The 15,072-nt window shown below is 40.1% G+C and overlaps 1 protein-coding gene across 5 annotated transcripts in view; it reads right to left on the bottom strand.

The window, feature by feature from the left end:
* TSNAX (translin associated factor X) overlaps positions 1 to 13,779 on the bottom strand; it is a 34,833-nt gene extending 21,054 nt beyond the window's left edge. Inside the window, exons 1-5 of one of the 5 annotated variants that reach the window (XM_032312561.1) lie at positions 13,445 to 13,771; positions 13,162 to 13,216; positions 12,872 to 12,976; positions 10,518 to 10,632; positions 7,704 to 7,834 (exon numbers count right to left, since the gene is read on the bottom strand). In XM_032312561.1, the coding sequence (XP_032168452.1) occupies positions 7,704 to 7,834; positions 10,518 to 10,632; positions 12,872 to 12,887 (262 nt within the window). In that variant the 5' untranslated portion in view covers positions 12,888 to 12,976; positions 13,162 to 13,216; positions 13,445 to 13,771. Of the gene's footprint in view, positions 1 to 7,703; positions 7,835 to 10,517; positions 10,633 to 12,871; positions 12,977 to 13,161; positions 13,217 to 13,429 lie in introns of all 5 variants that reach the window. The other 4 variants (XM_032312560.1, XR_004278561.1, XM_032312558.1 and 1 more) reach the window with 4 other exon arrangements.
* Positions 13,780 to 15,072: the final 1,293 nt, after the last annotated feature.

Here is a 15,072-nt window from a genome sequence, read left to right as displayed (position 1 = left end):
TCAGATTTCAATTCCAATACCATCACTAAGCTCATTTAGAAAATAAGGTAGCAGGACTAGGTATCCTCTAACCATTCTTTCAGTTATAAAATTATTCTCAAATTAGGTAAATGAATGTTTTCAAACAAAATTAAAATATATTCAGAAAAATATTTAAAATCCATCATCATGCCTATATACCCAGATTTTCCACTAAACCAAATGGACATCAAACTGCCATACTGGGCAGGAAAAAAAAATTGACTATTCACCGAACACATATCATTACCCTGGCATAGGAAGAGATCGTATTTCTCATTCTCCCTTGAAGTTAGATGTGGCCATGTGACCCACCAAAAAAATGTGGGCAGATGTGATCTATCTTTTGCAGGGATAAAAACCTCAGGGATCACCCTGCACCCTTCTTTCCCATAACCCACAGGCTTTATTTTGATGCCCTAGCTCATTGTGGAAACCATGTATTAATAATACCAGAGTCCCCATGATCCTGGGTCCCTGAATGACTAAGCTGGCAGAGCTCACGCAAACTAGCACCACAAAGCCTGGACTTTACAGTGAGAAAGAAACAATTTCTGCTTTGTTAAACCACCAAAACATCATGGTTTATTCATCTATTTCAGTTCTTGGCTTTATCTTAACTAACATCTCTAGTATAATGAATCTCATGTATAAACAGATAAATTTAGTTTTCAGCTATATCTTTCCCTTCACTAAATTGTTCTTACTATCATTCCAAAGGCTTACGACTCTTTGTATCCTGGTTCATTTCTCAGTGAGCCTTCTGAATTCTGCTAATAGGCTGAACCTGTATCAAATTTCTCTGTACTGATAAAGCAAAGTTTAGGATTTCCTGAATATTAATACCGATCCTATTTCCACTATCACGTGTAGGTAATAGCCACTGGAAACAGGTTTTCTTCTGGAAGAAACAAAAAAAGTCAAGGAAAAATTTGCAAAAGTAAGTCATCAGATAAAGGATCTGGTTGAACAAAAAAAGAAAAGCCCTTTGAAAATGGTTTTGTTCTTCATTCTGTCAACTTTTATCAAAACCTGTTATTAAACTTTTATAAAAATTAATTTTTTAGAAAAAATTTTATATAAAAATTTTCATAAAATATTTTTATTAAAAAACTTTTGTAAAAATTAAACTTTTATAAAAACCTGTTGTTCTGGGGTGCCTGGGTAGCTCAATGGGTTAAAGTCTCTGCCTTTGGCTCGGGTCATGATCCCGGGGTCCTGGAATTGAGCCCCACATCAGGCTCTCTGCTCAGCAGGGAGCCTGCTTCCCCTTCCCCCACCCCCCCCCACGGGCCTGCCTCTCTGCCTACTTGTGATCTCTGTCTCTGTTAAATAAATAAATAAAATCTTAAAAAAAAAAAAAAAAACTGTTGTTTTTATCGAAACCTGTTGTTCACATCTGTGAACAACAATAAAATCTGTAGAGACGTGTAGATTCCACTTTCTAATACAGGAAAGAGAGACACTATAACATAAAAAGAAACTTCATAGTTATGTCAGAAGGTTTTAAGTGGTATGGACAAAAAAGAGCAACTAAGAGCTATAATGTGTGCTGGATTTGTAAGGAAAACCCTAACACTGGGGGGAAGGGGACTTAAAGTAAGACTAACCCTTTACTAGGAGTGAGATTCTAAAGTCAATAGATTAAATTAAATCCATGTGGTAAGAAACCAATGGTACCACTTACTAGTTTATCTTGAGCAAGTTGCTTAACTCCTGTTTAACTCAATTTTCCCACCTATTTAGCAGTAAGAATAACATCTATAACTTAGGGATATTGCAAAGGTCATAAAGAATAACAGCTTAAAAAAAATGTCTAAGTGGCCCAAAATACCCACTTAACCATCCTTCACATTCCTGAATAGGAGAACTAAAATATTAGCTAGTGTCTGAACTTAGTTATGTGCACCAAAACATCTCAAAATTAAATAATTTTTATCATTATCAGAGTGATATAAACTAAACAAAAAAAATTTTTTTTCTTTGAGATGAAGAACATTTTCCCCCAACTGTTAATTTTTCAACAAGAGAAAAACACAAAACAAAAACATGACAGAACCCAACATTTTTTTAAGTGACTTATTTCAAGCAACTAATTATTCGTTCATTTGTTTAACCATCCCTTGGGACAATCTGTAATCTACTCCGATAAGAAATGTGTAGAAAACAGACCTAACTTTTTGTTGTTGTTCAATTATTAGGAGGATACTCTATGTTTGAGCTCACACAAGTATCCCTTAGGGAAATGCTCTGCGTGCCATTAGCACTATTCTTAATGAGGAAAAGCACAGAACTCCTTTAGTTCAATGCCAGAATTGTTTTATCTTCAAGTCAAAAGAACAACTATTTGGAGTAACACCAAAACAAGCATTTAACAATTACAAGCAGCATGCTATTCATAAACATCATATTGTTAATGCTACTCTAATTATAAGTAACCTTATTTTACCAAATAAAATACCTGTCAGCAAAATTTTAAGTCCCAGATACCTCTTTATCTAACTGCTTTATTCTTTAACTTTAAGGGAGAAAAAAAAAAGAAAAACTTTATTGTTTAGGTTTAAAGAATCTCATTTTATTTTAAGGGCTTAACTAGAGAAAAGTGAGATACAGGGAATTCTTAAATTTTTAAACCATGAATAAGCAATCTTCACAAAAACTTACAAAAAATAGATAAAAGCCTAAAATGGAACTGGTGCTTCCAATAATCCTCAATGATACACTGAAGAGGGAAAATCTGAAAATTGCTTCCATTTTATTAATGCCCTATCAAAACTCTCTCCAATAGTGCAATGTCTCCTTCCTAAGTGATATTCTATTGACTCAATGAAATGTTCCTTTGTCTTTTTTCTTCATTTCTCCATTTTGTTCTAAAAGCCAAGAGCAACTTTCTAGGTTTCTTTTTATGTCACTACCCATATGGTCCTCGGTCTTGTTTAAAGTCTTTCCTTACCCTTTACTCACAGACGAAGAACATACAAAATAGATTACTGGGAGAAATAAAGCAAATCTACACTGCCCCACCAGAACTTTAAGTTATGAGGATTGATAGGACTTAACCTTGAACTAATACGAATTGAGACGTTTAATCTAGACACATCGTATGACAAAGCACCAACATCGTGAGGAACATGTATCAGTTTTTCCAGAAGTATGAAAGTTTTTTAAGGACGGACTAAAGTCTAAAGTGAAGACTACTACAGCCACCTTTTACTGTATGTATTACATTGTCATTAAGTTTTTATAAGATAAGTTTATTGCATGGTGTGACAGAAAAACAATCAAGCTATGGAAGTTACTCAAACTCTTGCCTTTAGTTACCCAAGTTGATGGGATACTTAGAAGCCACAGAATGTGATTTGTTCACTTTGACGCAGTAAAGACATTTAGACCATACTGCTCTTCAGATCAAGGACTTTCTAGAAACTGGGAGACCCAACTTGCTCCCCATGAGCGGCCCTTTGGATTATACATGCATACACAGTCATACGTAGCAGGACCACTCTGACTGAAATGTACGTCTGCCACCGATCTGTCTCTAGTATGGTTCAAAGCTACTTCCAGCTCACGAGGAGAAACAGCAGCAATGTCCCCGGGATTCCTCATGGCAGTGTAATACTCATGTATCAAGAAATGGTAACACCACTGCTCCTACTTACTGATTTTTCTTAAGTAATCTCTACTCCCAACATGGAGCTTGAACTCAGGAGCCTGAGATCAACAGTCACATGCTTTTCTGAAAGAGCCTACAGGAACCCCAATACCACTCCTGATCTATATCCCTGAAAAGATCTATAACATACCTGCAGCCTAGACATGCCACTTTTGGATTCCAATCAACCTTGAGAACTAACAAGGGGGAACTGCCTGGATGTTCAAGCTCACCTCCTTCCCAATCCACTTCCACTAGAAGAGGCACATAAAAATTTCAGATCGGGCCACCTGGGTAGCTCAGTGGGCTAAAGCCTCTGCCTTCGGCTCAGGTCATCATCCCAGGGTCCTGGGATCAAGCCCCGCACGTCAGCCTCCCTGCTCAGCTCAGCCGGAAGCTGCTTCTCCCTCTCCCTCTGTCTGCCACTCCCCTTACTTGTGAACATGCTCTCGCTCTGTCAAATACATAAATAAAATCTTTAAAAAAAAAATCTGCCCTGGGACGCCTGGGTGGCTCAGTTGGTTGGACGACTGCCTTCGGCTCAGGTCATGAGCCCGGAGTCCTGGGATCGAGTCCCACATCGGGCTCCCAGCTCCACGGGGAGTCTGCTTCTCTCTCTGACCTTCTCCTCGCTCATGTCTCACTGTCTCTCTCTCAAATAAATAAATAAATAAAACTTAAAAAAAAAAAAAAACATCTTCCCTAACAAGTGGAAATGTCAGGCTACCCAAGAGAAACCTCATCAAAAGGATTCTGACAAAGAATATCATCAATATGAATGACATAGCTGTTTTCACTGAACATGGCACTTATTTTCACCACAAGACTGCCACGAAGAGATTTATTTTTAAGTTTTATTTATTTAACTAGTCTCTACACACAACATGGGGCTTGAAATCACAACCCCAAGATCAAGAGTCACATGCTCTTCTAAAGACAGCCAGGCACCCCTATACCATAAAGAGATTATTGATATGATCTCCTGATACAAAGAACCACTCTGGGAAAAGGAACTAAGAATTTGTCAATAGTGACTTTGTTTAAAAAAAAAAAAAAAAAAGCTATAATTTATATAAAGTACATAAATCTTACATGTGTAACTCAGTGAATTTTTAAGCATGTGTACACTCTGAATATCACCCAGCTAAAAATGCAAAACCACTTCTATCACTCCAGAAGGTTCCCTCATGCCTCTAATCAATAACCCCTGCCCCCAACCTCCACTCCCAGATAACCACTATCCGGCCTTTTGGCTCCTTAGATTAATATTGCCTCTTTTTCAACTTCACTTAAATGGAATTATACAGTAGATACTCCTTTGGGCCTGCTTATTTTGCCCAAATGAATGTATGTGAGATTCATAGATGCTGGTATGCATGCTTGTAATTCTTTATTGCTATACAGCTATTACACTGTACAAATATATCATAATTTATTTATCCTTCTTCCTGTTGATGGACATCTTGGGTCATTTTTCAGTTTTAGGATATTATCACTACAGCTGTTACCAGCTTTCTTGCACGTCTTTTGGTGACATAAGCCTCATTTTTATTGCATACATACCCAGAAGGGATCATGCAGTAGACACATATTTTTAGCTAGATACTGCCAAAGCTTTTTCAAGTGGCATTGTCAGTCTTTATAATCTAATCCTGCAGATGAGTAAATGGTATCTCATTTGGCTTTACTTTGCATGACTCCAGTAAATAATGTTCAGCACCTTTTCATATGCTTTTTTAAAAAGCCATATGAATATTCATTTTGAGGTCCACTGATGTTTTTTGTCCCTTTTTTTCTAAAGCAATCTCTACACCCAAATGGAGTTTGAACTCATGACCCAAAGATTAAGAATCACAAACTCTATCCACTGAGCCAGCCAGGCACCCCTGACCAATTTTTAAAATTGCCTGTCTTCTTGGTGATCTCTAGGAATTCTTCATAAATTCTCTGCGTGAGTCCTTTATCCAAGGTATGCATGTGTCTTCTCTCAGACTTAGGCTTACCCTTTCACTTTAATGTCGTCTTCAGACAAATGACGTCTTAACTTTAATGAAATCCAATTGATCCATTTTTCCTTTACCAGTTAATGCTTGTGTCCTTTCAAAAAAAATCTTTTCTACTACAAGATCACGTATATATTCTCAGGTTTTCTTCAAGAGGCTTATTTTAGCTTCCCCTTCACCCTTCTCAACAGCAGTTACATGTTCTCTCGCAACCCTGCCAAACCTGTCATGTCCAAGGTTTTGCCACGTGACAGCACAAACAGTTCATTAAACCTTGTTTATTATGTGTGCTATTACTTATAAAAACAAATCTCTGATAATAAATAATAAATGATGATGGGAATGGATCACTTTTGGAAATGTACCAGAATGACTCTTCATACAACTGAGTTTTCATTTTAGTTTCTAATAACATACTCCAGCCTTAATGTGCTTTTACTGATTAGTTAAAAGACATTTTAGGTGGTTGTTGAAGGTGGGCACAAGTGGGATGTAATGCACAGCATGGTAACTATGCTTGATAACAGTAATAACAGATCTTAAAAGTTCATCATAAAAATACAATTCTGTAACTATGTATAGTGATGGATGTTAACTAGACTTCTTTATGGTGATCCTTTCACAATATATTCAATGTACACCTAGAACTAATACAACTTTATAAGTAAGTTATACCTCAGCAAAAAAATAAATACACACACACACACAAAGTAACAGGTGACCCCAGAACACCACAGGTTTGAACTGCAATAATCCACGTATATGTCAATTTTTTTATATAGTTTAGTACTATAAATGTATTTTCTCTTCCTTATAATTTTAGGAACATTTTCTTTTACTTTACTGTTAAGAATACAGGAAATACACTTAATACACAAAATACGTGTTAACAGACTGTTCATATTACCAGTACCACTTCCAGTCAACAGGAGGTCATTGGCAGTTAACTTTTGGAAGTCAAAAGTTTTATGTACATTTTTGGCTGTGGGAGGAGTCAGCACCCCCAACCTTTACCCACTGTTCAGGGGTCAACTGTATATATAATTACTAAGCAACAACAAAAGACATCTGAATATTCTACAGGTTGACATTTCTGCAGAACAAGTTGAAATTATAAATGTTCACACTAAAACTGGACACACTGAGCAGATATCACATAAATTCAATTCTCATGATGAAACGTCCAGAGTTCAATGGAATCAGCTATTTAATAGAAACAGAGAATTTTCATATACTTCTATAAATATGAATCAACCTCTGACTTTATCTTTTTGAACTATCTGGTATCTCTCCTGTCAATGAACTCACATTAAGAAAAGGATGAAAAGAACCAAGCACTTTAAATATTTATGTGACTGATTTGTATATATATAAAGTGATTTGTATTTATATAAACCCAGTACTATCCTAAAATTCCAGTATGGAGTCACATCACGAGATGTTTGGTCCACCTGGCTGGGGGATACATTCTTTTTTATGAGCCTAATTAAGCTGAGTATCAGAGTCACCAGTGAGATACACCCATACTGGGAAGTGAGATGTACCCTGTGTGAATACGCCCTACATGCTCAAGAATAAAGTTCCTTCTGGGGCGCCTGGGTGGCTCAGTGGATTAAGGCCTCTACCTTCGGCTCAGGTCATGACCCCCAGATCCTGGGATCGAGCCCCATATTGGGCTCTCTGCTTGGCGGGGAACCTGCTTCCCTCTCTCTCTCTCTGCCTCTCTGCCTACTTTTGATCTCTGTCTGTCAAATAAATAAAATAAATCAATCTTTAAAAAAATAATAATAATAAAGTTCCTTCTGTTCTGTTTTTTCAATGACTTTATTAAAATCTATCATTGACTATTCTACATAACTGGAAAAATAAAGCCAATTATTGTTTCTAGGTTATCTTTATATTATTATTCCAAAGTCCCAATAACCTTTCACCAAGTGTCAATTAAAATCTATGCAACTCACACATAAATCATGTAACACATTGGTTTTGTTTTTTTTTTAATGTTGCCACTGAAGTGAACCAACACTTACCTGTAGTAATGGCTCTATGAAATTGATGCATATCTTCTCCTGAGAGCTCTTGGGCTACTTGCAATATCTTTTGTCTAACACCATCCAATTTAATTTCTGATTCAGTCAATATCTCTTCCATATCAGGAGCACTATAATCAAAATATTGGGAACTTTTAAGAATATCAGCCAGATGCTTTGTTAGTGAAAAACTTGAAATAATATGGGGCACCTGGGAGGCTCAAAGGGTTAAGCCTCTGCCTTCGGCTCAGGTCATGATCTCAGGGTCCTGGGATCCAGCCCCGCATGGGGCTCTCTGCTCAGCAGGGAGCCTGCTTCCCTTCCTCTCTCTCTGCCTGCCTCTCTATTTGTGATCTCTGTCAAATAAATAAAATCTTAAAAAAAAAAGAAGTAATCTAAATATCAATGAACACAGGGCCAAATAAATATTGTATCTGGATGCCTCTAACTTAAAACCACAATCCTATTTTACTAAAAATATGTAAAAGCAAGGGCGCCTGGCTGGCTTAGTTGGTAGAGCATACAACTCTTGATCTCAGGGTCATGAGTTTAAGCCCCACACGGGGCACAGAGCTTAAAAAAAATTTTTTTTTAATATATATAAATATATACACACATACATAAAATTTGTGTACGAAATATGAAATCTGCTGACGGTAGCTATCTTTTGGTATTGTGACTGACTTCTTTCATTCAGTATCTTTACTTTTATACAATTTATTATTTTCCTAAAAATTACTACTTTCTAAGTTTACTATAATACCAATGCACATTTTTGGTGGAGAAATACTTACAATATGACTTCATACAATAATATGGTTTTTTCTAAAATATTAAGATCTCCTGTCATAGTTCCATTATTTCTTTATACTGCTGAATATTGATGTCAGTTCCTTCAAAATTGCAACTTTTATTGAAAAAGTGTTCATAATTAGTCAAAACAGTGTTGCTTCTTTCCATAATACAAGCTCAAGAATAACTTAAAATCTTTCAGAAATGTAAGCTGAAAACCCATTAAAAAAATAAGCAAAAACTAATTTTAGAAGTCAGGTGATAATACAACATTTACAGCCCCACTTCCAATAAATCTATGTATGGCAAATACACTTCCACTTAATAGAATAAAATAAATAAAACAATAAAAATTAAACCACTAGTATGTCATCTTAAAAACTATAAATGAAAAAAAAACGGTCAATGAGTGACTAGAATACTTCAGTAATATTTTTTTAAAGATTTTATTCATTTGACAGAGAGCAAGCACAAGAGAGCACAAGCAGAGGGAGCAGCAGAGGGACAGGAAGAAGCAGGCTCCCGCTGAGCAAGGAGGCAGATGTGGGGCTCCATCCCAGAACCCTGGGATCATAACCTGAGCCAAAGGCAGACACTTCACTGACTGAGCAACGCAGGTGCCCCCGGTAATATTTTTCATAATAAAAAGACATAAATTATATCTGGACTTACTTAAACACTTTATAAAAGACATACTGTAAATCCTTCTAGAGGCATTTGTAGTTTTTAACAAGAGTCTCTCTTGGGGAGTTACCGGGTGGGCACTTCCTAACCTCATGTAAAACAGAGAAGCAAAGAAAGCCAATTAAATGAAACAGGAAAGAAATAATGAGGCAAAGATGGAAGAGAGCGATACCTAGCTGTACTCATAAGATACTCCTGAATCTTTATAATTTGCCTCCCTCTTCTGCTTAGGGTAGTTTAAGCTGGTTTCTTTTTCTTTCTTTCTTTCCTTTCATTCATTTGAGAGAGAACACACATGCACGTCAACAGCAGAGGAGTGGTGGGCAGAGGGAGAGGGAAAGGATCTCAAGGCGACTCCACACTGAGTGCAGACCCAACACAGGACATGATCTCTTGACCCTGAGAGCATAACCTAAGCCGAAACCAAGAGTTGGATACTTAACCAACTGAGCCACACAGGCACCTCATAAGCTGGTTTCTTTTATTTGCAACCAAGGAATCCAAGATATATACAGACTACCTAGAAAAATAAAATGAAATATTCTTACAGAAAGAAATTTCAAAGAAAAGATGCCTCAGAGCTGAAGAAAAAGGAAGTTCCAAAAAACAATTAAGCAGTCAATGCGATCATATGCTATAAAAATGTAGAATAAGAAGAGTATGTACTAGATTTAGCAATATGAGGATAACAGGTCAATCACAATAGTTGTGAGGCGGAAAAGCAGATTGCAATGAATTGAACACTGAATGGGAAGATAAAGCAGATTTCAACACTGATCTAATACTAAAATTCTGCATGTATCTTCCAAAGAAAGCTTTAATGTAACAGGCTCTAATAAACCATTAGAAATTTAATATTTACACAAACAACATCTACATCACTGAGGGATCTTAACACAAAATCCCTATCTACTGTGAAAATAAGAACTTTCCCTTCCTATATTGATTAAAATATTTCTTAAAATCTACTCGCTAGTGGGATGCCTAGGTGGCTCAGTCCATTGGGTGTCTGACTCTTGATTTTCGCTCAGGTCATGATCTCAGGGTTGTGGGATTAAGCCCCGCATTAGCTCCATGATGCGCATGAAGCCTGCTTAAGATTCTCTCTCCCTCTCCCTTTTCTCCCTCCCCCTCAGCTCACAATGGCTCACTGTCTTAAGAAAAAAAAAAAAATCTACTTGCTGCTAACATCTTCTGATCCCAGGGTTTAAAGAAAAAAATCACAGAATATTTTAACAGCTAGTTACTGTCTACTGAGGTATAAAGAATTACAAAATACTATTGCAATACATATCAAACTGTATGCAACTGTAACAAATTTTAAAGATATTTACTCACCTTGTAATCCTATGGAGGAGAAAAATTGTCCTTTTACTTTCAACAGTTATATCCCGACTAAGTTTCACAAGTCTCTCATATTTGTCATGTCTTGCATCAAGTTCCTGCTGAAATGCTAACACATTATTACAACCATAAGAATGCATGTTCTAAGCTGCAAGCCTATAAAACAACACCATTAGGCACAATAAAGCAACTATTATTTACTCTGTAAAAATGAGCATACCATCTCATTCATTTTTAAAGTACTGGAAATCAAAGACTACTGGTAACCAAAATACTATTTCTTTAAACACAGGTATGCTTTATGTGGGTTTTACTACTTACATCCTCACAGTAAGTTATACATATTGTAAAAAAAAAAACAAAAAAAACCCTCATCTAGTAAGCATGAGATCGTTATCACAGAATTATCACAGGACACTTACAAAAATTACTTCCAACTACCTAAGTTACATAACTTTTTTAAAAATCACCCTACCACATGCAAAATTATCTCCCCCCAACAAAAACCAGGATTTTAACTAAAAGTTTATAACTTTTAAGGACATCAACTTTCTGAATTCCAAGCCCCAGTCACTGAAATACCCATAAACCACTTAACTCTTAATCACCACTTTATTTCAGAAGCATTGCCATGCCAACGACCTAGCAAACTGCCTCATCTGTAGGGAGCACAGAGATGTATTTTGCATGAATTAGAAAAACCCCAGAACTTGAATAAACTATTAAATTAACAGGTTGACAAGGACCAAAAACATCTGCTCTTTGATTACTGAGATAATAATTAAGCTGATATTTTGCCTAATATATCAAGATAATCATAAGCTTTCATTATTTATTATAAATATTAATGACCTCTGTGAATTAGATATTATGAATACAAAGTGAAATAAGACAATTCCTATCTTCAAGGCGCTTAGTCCAGTAAAAGACAAAGATGTAAACAAATAAAAAATACATAATAAATATATGTAAAGGTTCAGGAAAGCACGAACCATATTTTTCTTGTTCACTACTAACACAGGCTAGAAGAGTAGATGCTCAATAAATATTTCATAACTAAACAGAGGAATGGATAACGAATAAATGCAACGTCTATCCATAAATTTGCTTGAGAAAAAAATCAAAAAGGCTTCCAAGGAAGATCACTTGAGCTAGGTCATGAAAACCACAGTTCACCAGATGAACAATGCAGGAGGCAAATCAGAAGCAATTTCAAGCTTAAAGAACTATGTGTGAAAAGTCAGACAGAAACATAACAAAAGCAACATATGCTTGGAAACAAGCAGCTCTGTATAGGATACCAAAGTGTAAACATGGGGAATAGGCGACCCAGTGCAGTTTTTCACTGTGCGTGGTGCTTTTATCAACGGGCTCTCTACTCAATCATAAGTTGTTTCATACCTCTCAGTAATCCTGTAGATGCCGTGTTGATTTTCAAATATTATGCCCCGGAATTACTTGAGACTCCCTTCAAAAGGTGGAACCTAATTCCCTTCCGTTTAAACCTCATTTCTCACAAACAGAATGTAGCAAAAATGAATGCATGATCATGAGGACATAAGGAGATTGTGGTTTCCTCCCCTCTCTGACTGGGGAAGCCAGATGCTGTAACGTTAGGACAGCTGAGTAGCAGCACGGCGGCTCCCGGTGAAGACTGAGCGCCGGCTGCTGGCAGGCCTAACTTCCCAATTGCCTCGGATCCTCCAGCTCCGATCGAGCCTTCCAATAAGTGGGAGCTAGTCTACAGCTCAGGCCCTCTCGGGTTCCCGAATCACAGAGACCATAAGGTACAGGAGGGTGGATCCAGGATGGCAGGAAGGAGAATTTTATGCTCATCTGTTCTGAAAGGAGGAGCCACTTGAGCCAGTTAAAAGGACTGCGACTAACACATATACATGCGCATACACCTTATATACGTATGGCATCTGCGTACCATGTGGACAGATGAGTCCCACATTGCGCAAAGTGCTACGGTCTTCAGAAGTCTCGTGGAGGAAACAAAACCAACACATGCTTTAAAGTGAACTAATTAAATATGTGTGTGTATTTATACACCTGACTTACATACAGCGGATACGTATTTGTACGTCGGGTTTCTGATGTGAAATAACTAACGTTTACCTGCAGAACTGTAATGGGGGGGGGGGGGTCAACACTTGAGTGATCGCGACTTTAATGGCAGACCCAGCACCACAGCAAACCTCCAGAAGTTTAAAAAAAAATAAAAAAGGCGCACAGGCACCTCTTTCCTTCCGACGGCTGTCTCTGTGCGTGCACAACGCGTCTAACCATCCTGCTTCCCCCGCTCCGTGCTCTGCCCCTCGCTAACTTCCATCAAGGGAACTTACATTTGAAGGCCAACATCACGGGTGAAGAGGAGTTAACATCCTTCCCTTCTCTCCTCTGGTTATGTGGGAAATTGTCATGCTTCCTTTTCCTGAACCCTCCTGAGCCTTACGTAGAGAAGGAGAAAGAAGTTGGAGAGGCTCTTCCACCACCAAGAGCGGACGCGCGTCCCGGTCGGCTAGCCCCTTCCTTCCGAACCGGCGCCCGCAGGGCCCTCGCCTCCGAGGCTTTCTCGGCGGACGGCAGAGCATCAGCCCTGCCTTTCTGCCCCCAAACCCGAGGCTCAACTCACCCGGGCCTCCACCAGTGGCTTCCCTGGTCTGGCACAAGGTGGAGCAATTACAGAACTAAGATTAAAAAACACAACTCGAGGATTTTAAAAAAAAGGGGGGGGGCGAGGTGTGAACAGGACCACGTGGCCGGGAAATCAGCGGGGCCGCCCCCACCCCCGCCCCCCCGATCGTGCAAGGGGAGCGGGCATCCCTTAAGGGTGAAGAGCGGTGCAAAACCCAACAAAAAGGATGGAGGGTCTCCCCCTTGGAATAAATAACGCCCCGCACCGCTGGGGACGCCACCTTCTTTGCTGCTCATGTCGTCAGGGCCTACGGCGAGGTGAGCGGAGACTGAGAGCCTCGGAGCCAGAGGAGTGCGTAAGGCGCTAGCCGGAGAGCCCGCCGAGAACCCGTTCGCAGCCGGCCGACGTCGACGCCCTGGCCGGAAACGCGCGCCCGCAACCACTCACGCCTCTCCCTCCGCCCTCGCACACTTCCGGCCTGCGTCCCGGCCCCGCCGCCCCTGGCTCCGCCCCGCGCGCGGCCCGAGGACCTCGCGCCCACGCGCCGTAGTCATGCCTGCCCTTTGCTGTGCCTGAAGACAGGGCGACTCCACACGCTTCACTGCACGGTCTGTTAATAAAACAGATGATGGAGGCGAGGCCTGTGTGAAGGTAGAAAAGCGGCGGAAGATGTACGTGTTTTGTTTTGTTTTGTTTTTCTCTCAAGGCACCTTTGGAACACCCCCATGTTCCCTCAGCGTGGACCCAGCCTTCCGCGCGGGGAGTCTTGGGGGTTGTAGTTCGCTTGCCGGAGCCGGCCTTCTGGCTCCCGGACCAGGCTGAGGAAGAAGCGAGCCCTCGGTCGCCTACGGGAAGGTCTTCGCCGGCTCGAGGCCGAACCCGACGGAGCTGGGAGTTTACATTTCCCATTCCTGGCGGTGACGCTAGCAGGTGAAGGAATGGGGATATGCAAATCAGTAAGTGGATGGCATTAGCGGAGTTCTGACGAAGGTAAAGCCCGCCCTCTGGTCCTCCCCCTGTCCCCCGCACCCCTGCTCTCCCCTGCCTGTCTCAGCCCGCGTTCCCCACTCTGCGGCTCCTCCTCCGTTGGGTTTCGCTTTCCTCTGTTTCTCCTGGCTCCGTCTCGGCCTGGGTGGGCGACTTGAGGATAGCTGACCTCCGTCCTCAGTTTTCTGATCTGTGAAATAGGGATAGAAGACCTGCGTCCTAGGCGTATTCGAGGACCAAGTGAGTTAATACTGAGGCTCCCTGAAGAGTGTCCTTTCGCAAAGCAAATGTTCAATTAAATATTAGCTTTCGGGGTGCCTGGGTGGCTGAGTGGTTTAAATGGTTTAAGCCTCTGCCATCGGCTCAGGTCATGACCTCAGGGTCCTGGAATCGAGCCCCGCATCGGGCTCTCGGCTCAGCGGGGAGCCCGCTTCCTCCTCTCTCTGCCTGCTTCTCTGCCTGCCTGTGATCTGTGTCTGTCAAATAAGTAATTTAAAAAAATAAAAATCTTTAAAAAAAAAAATTAGCTTTGGTTAGCCTTCTCCCAACGTCGAGCTCCAAAAAAGAAGAGCGAGAGGTCGGTAACAACAGGTGTGCGCCACCAAGTTGTGAGCTTTTTACTTGGGGCAGGTACTGCCGTATCTTATTAGACTTCCTACCTTTTATAAGCCCCCGACCCGCACCCGCACCCCACCCCGGAACCCATAGTGCTTGTAAGCCTCCATAAGTGTTTCTCGAAGAATGAGGTCGAAGGGTAACTAAGTAGCCATCCGACACCTTCTAGATACAGACTCAGGGTAAGGCTTGGTGGTCAGGTAGCCTAGGCCTCGTGGGGAAAACACAGGTGCATTTTATTACGCTGTCTCTGAATATTCTCCGTGTTGTGGGCATGTGTTGTACACACCGTCCTTGTTAATTCCT

This window comes from Mustela erminea, chromosome 14, assembly GCF_009829155.1.
Source record: "Mustela erminea isolate mMusErm1 chromosome 14, mMusErm1.Pri, whole genome shotgun sequence".
NCBI lineage: Eukaryota > Metazoa > Chordata > Mammalia > Carnivora > Mustelidae > Mustela > Mustela erminea.
This window is presented reverse-complemented; position numbering and strand designations above follow the sequence as displayed.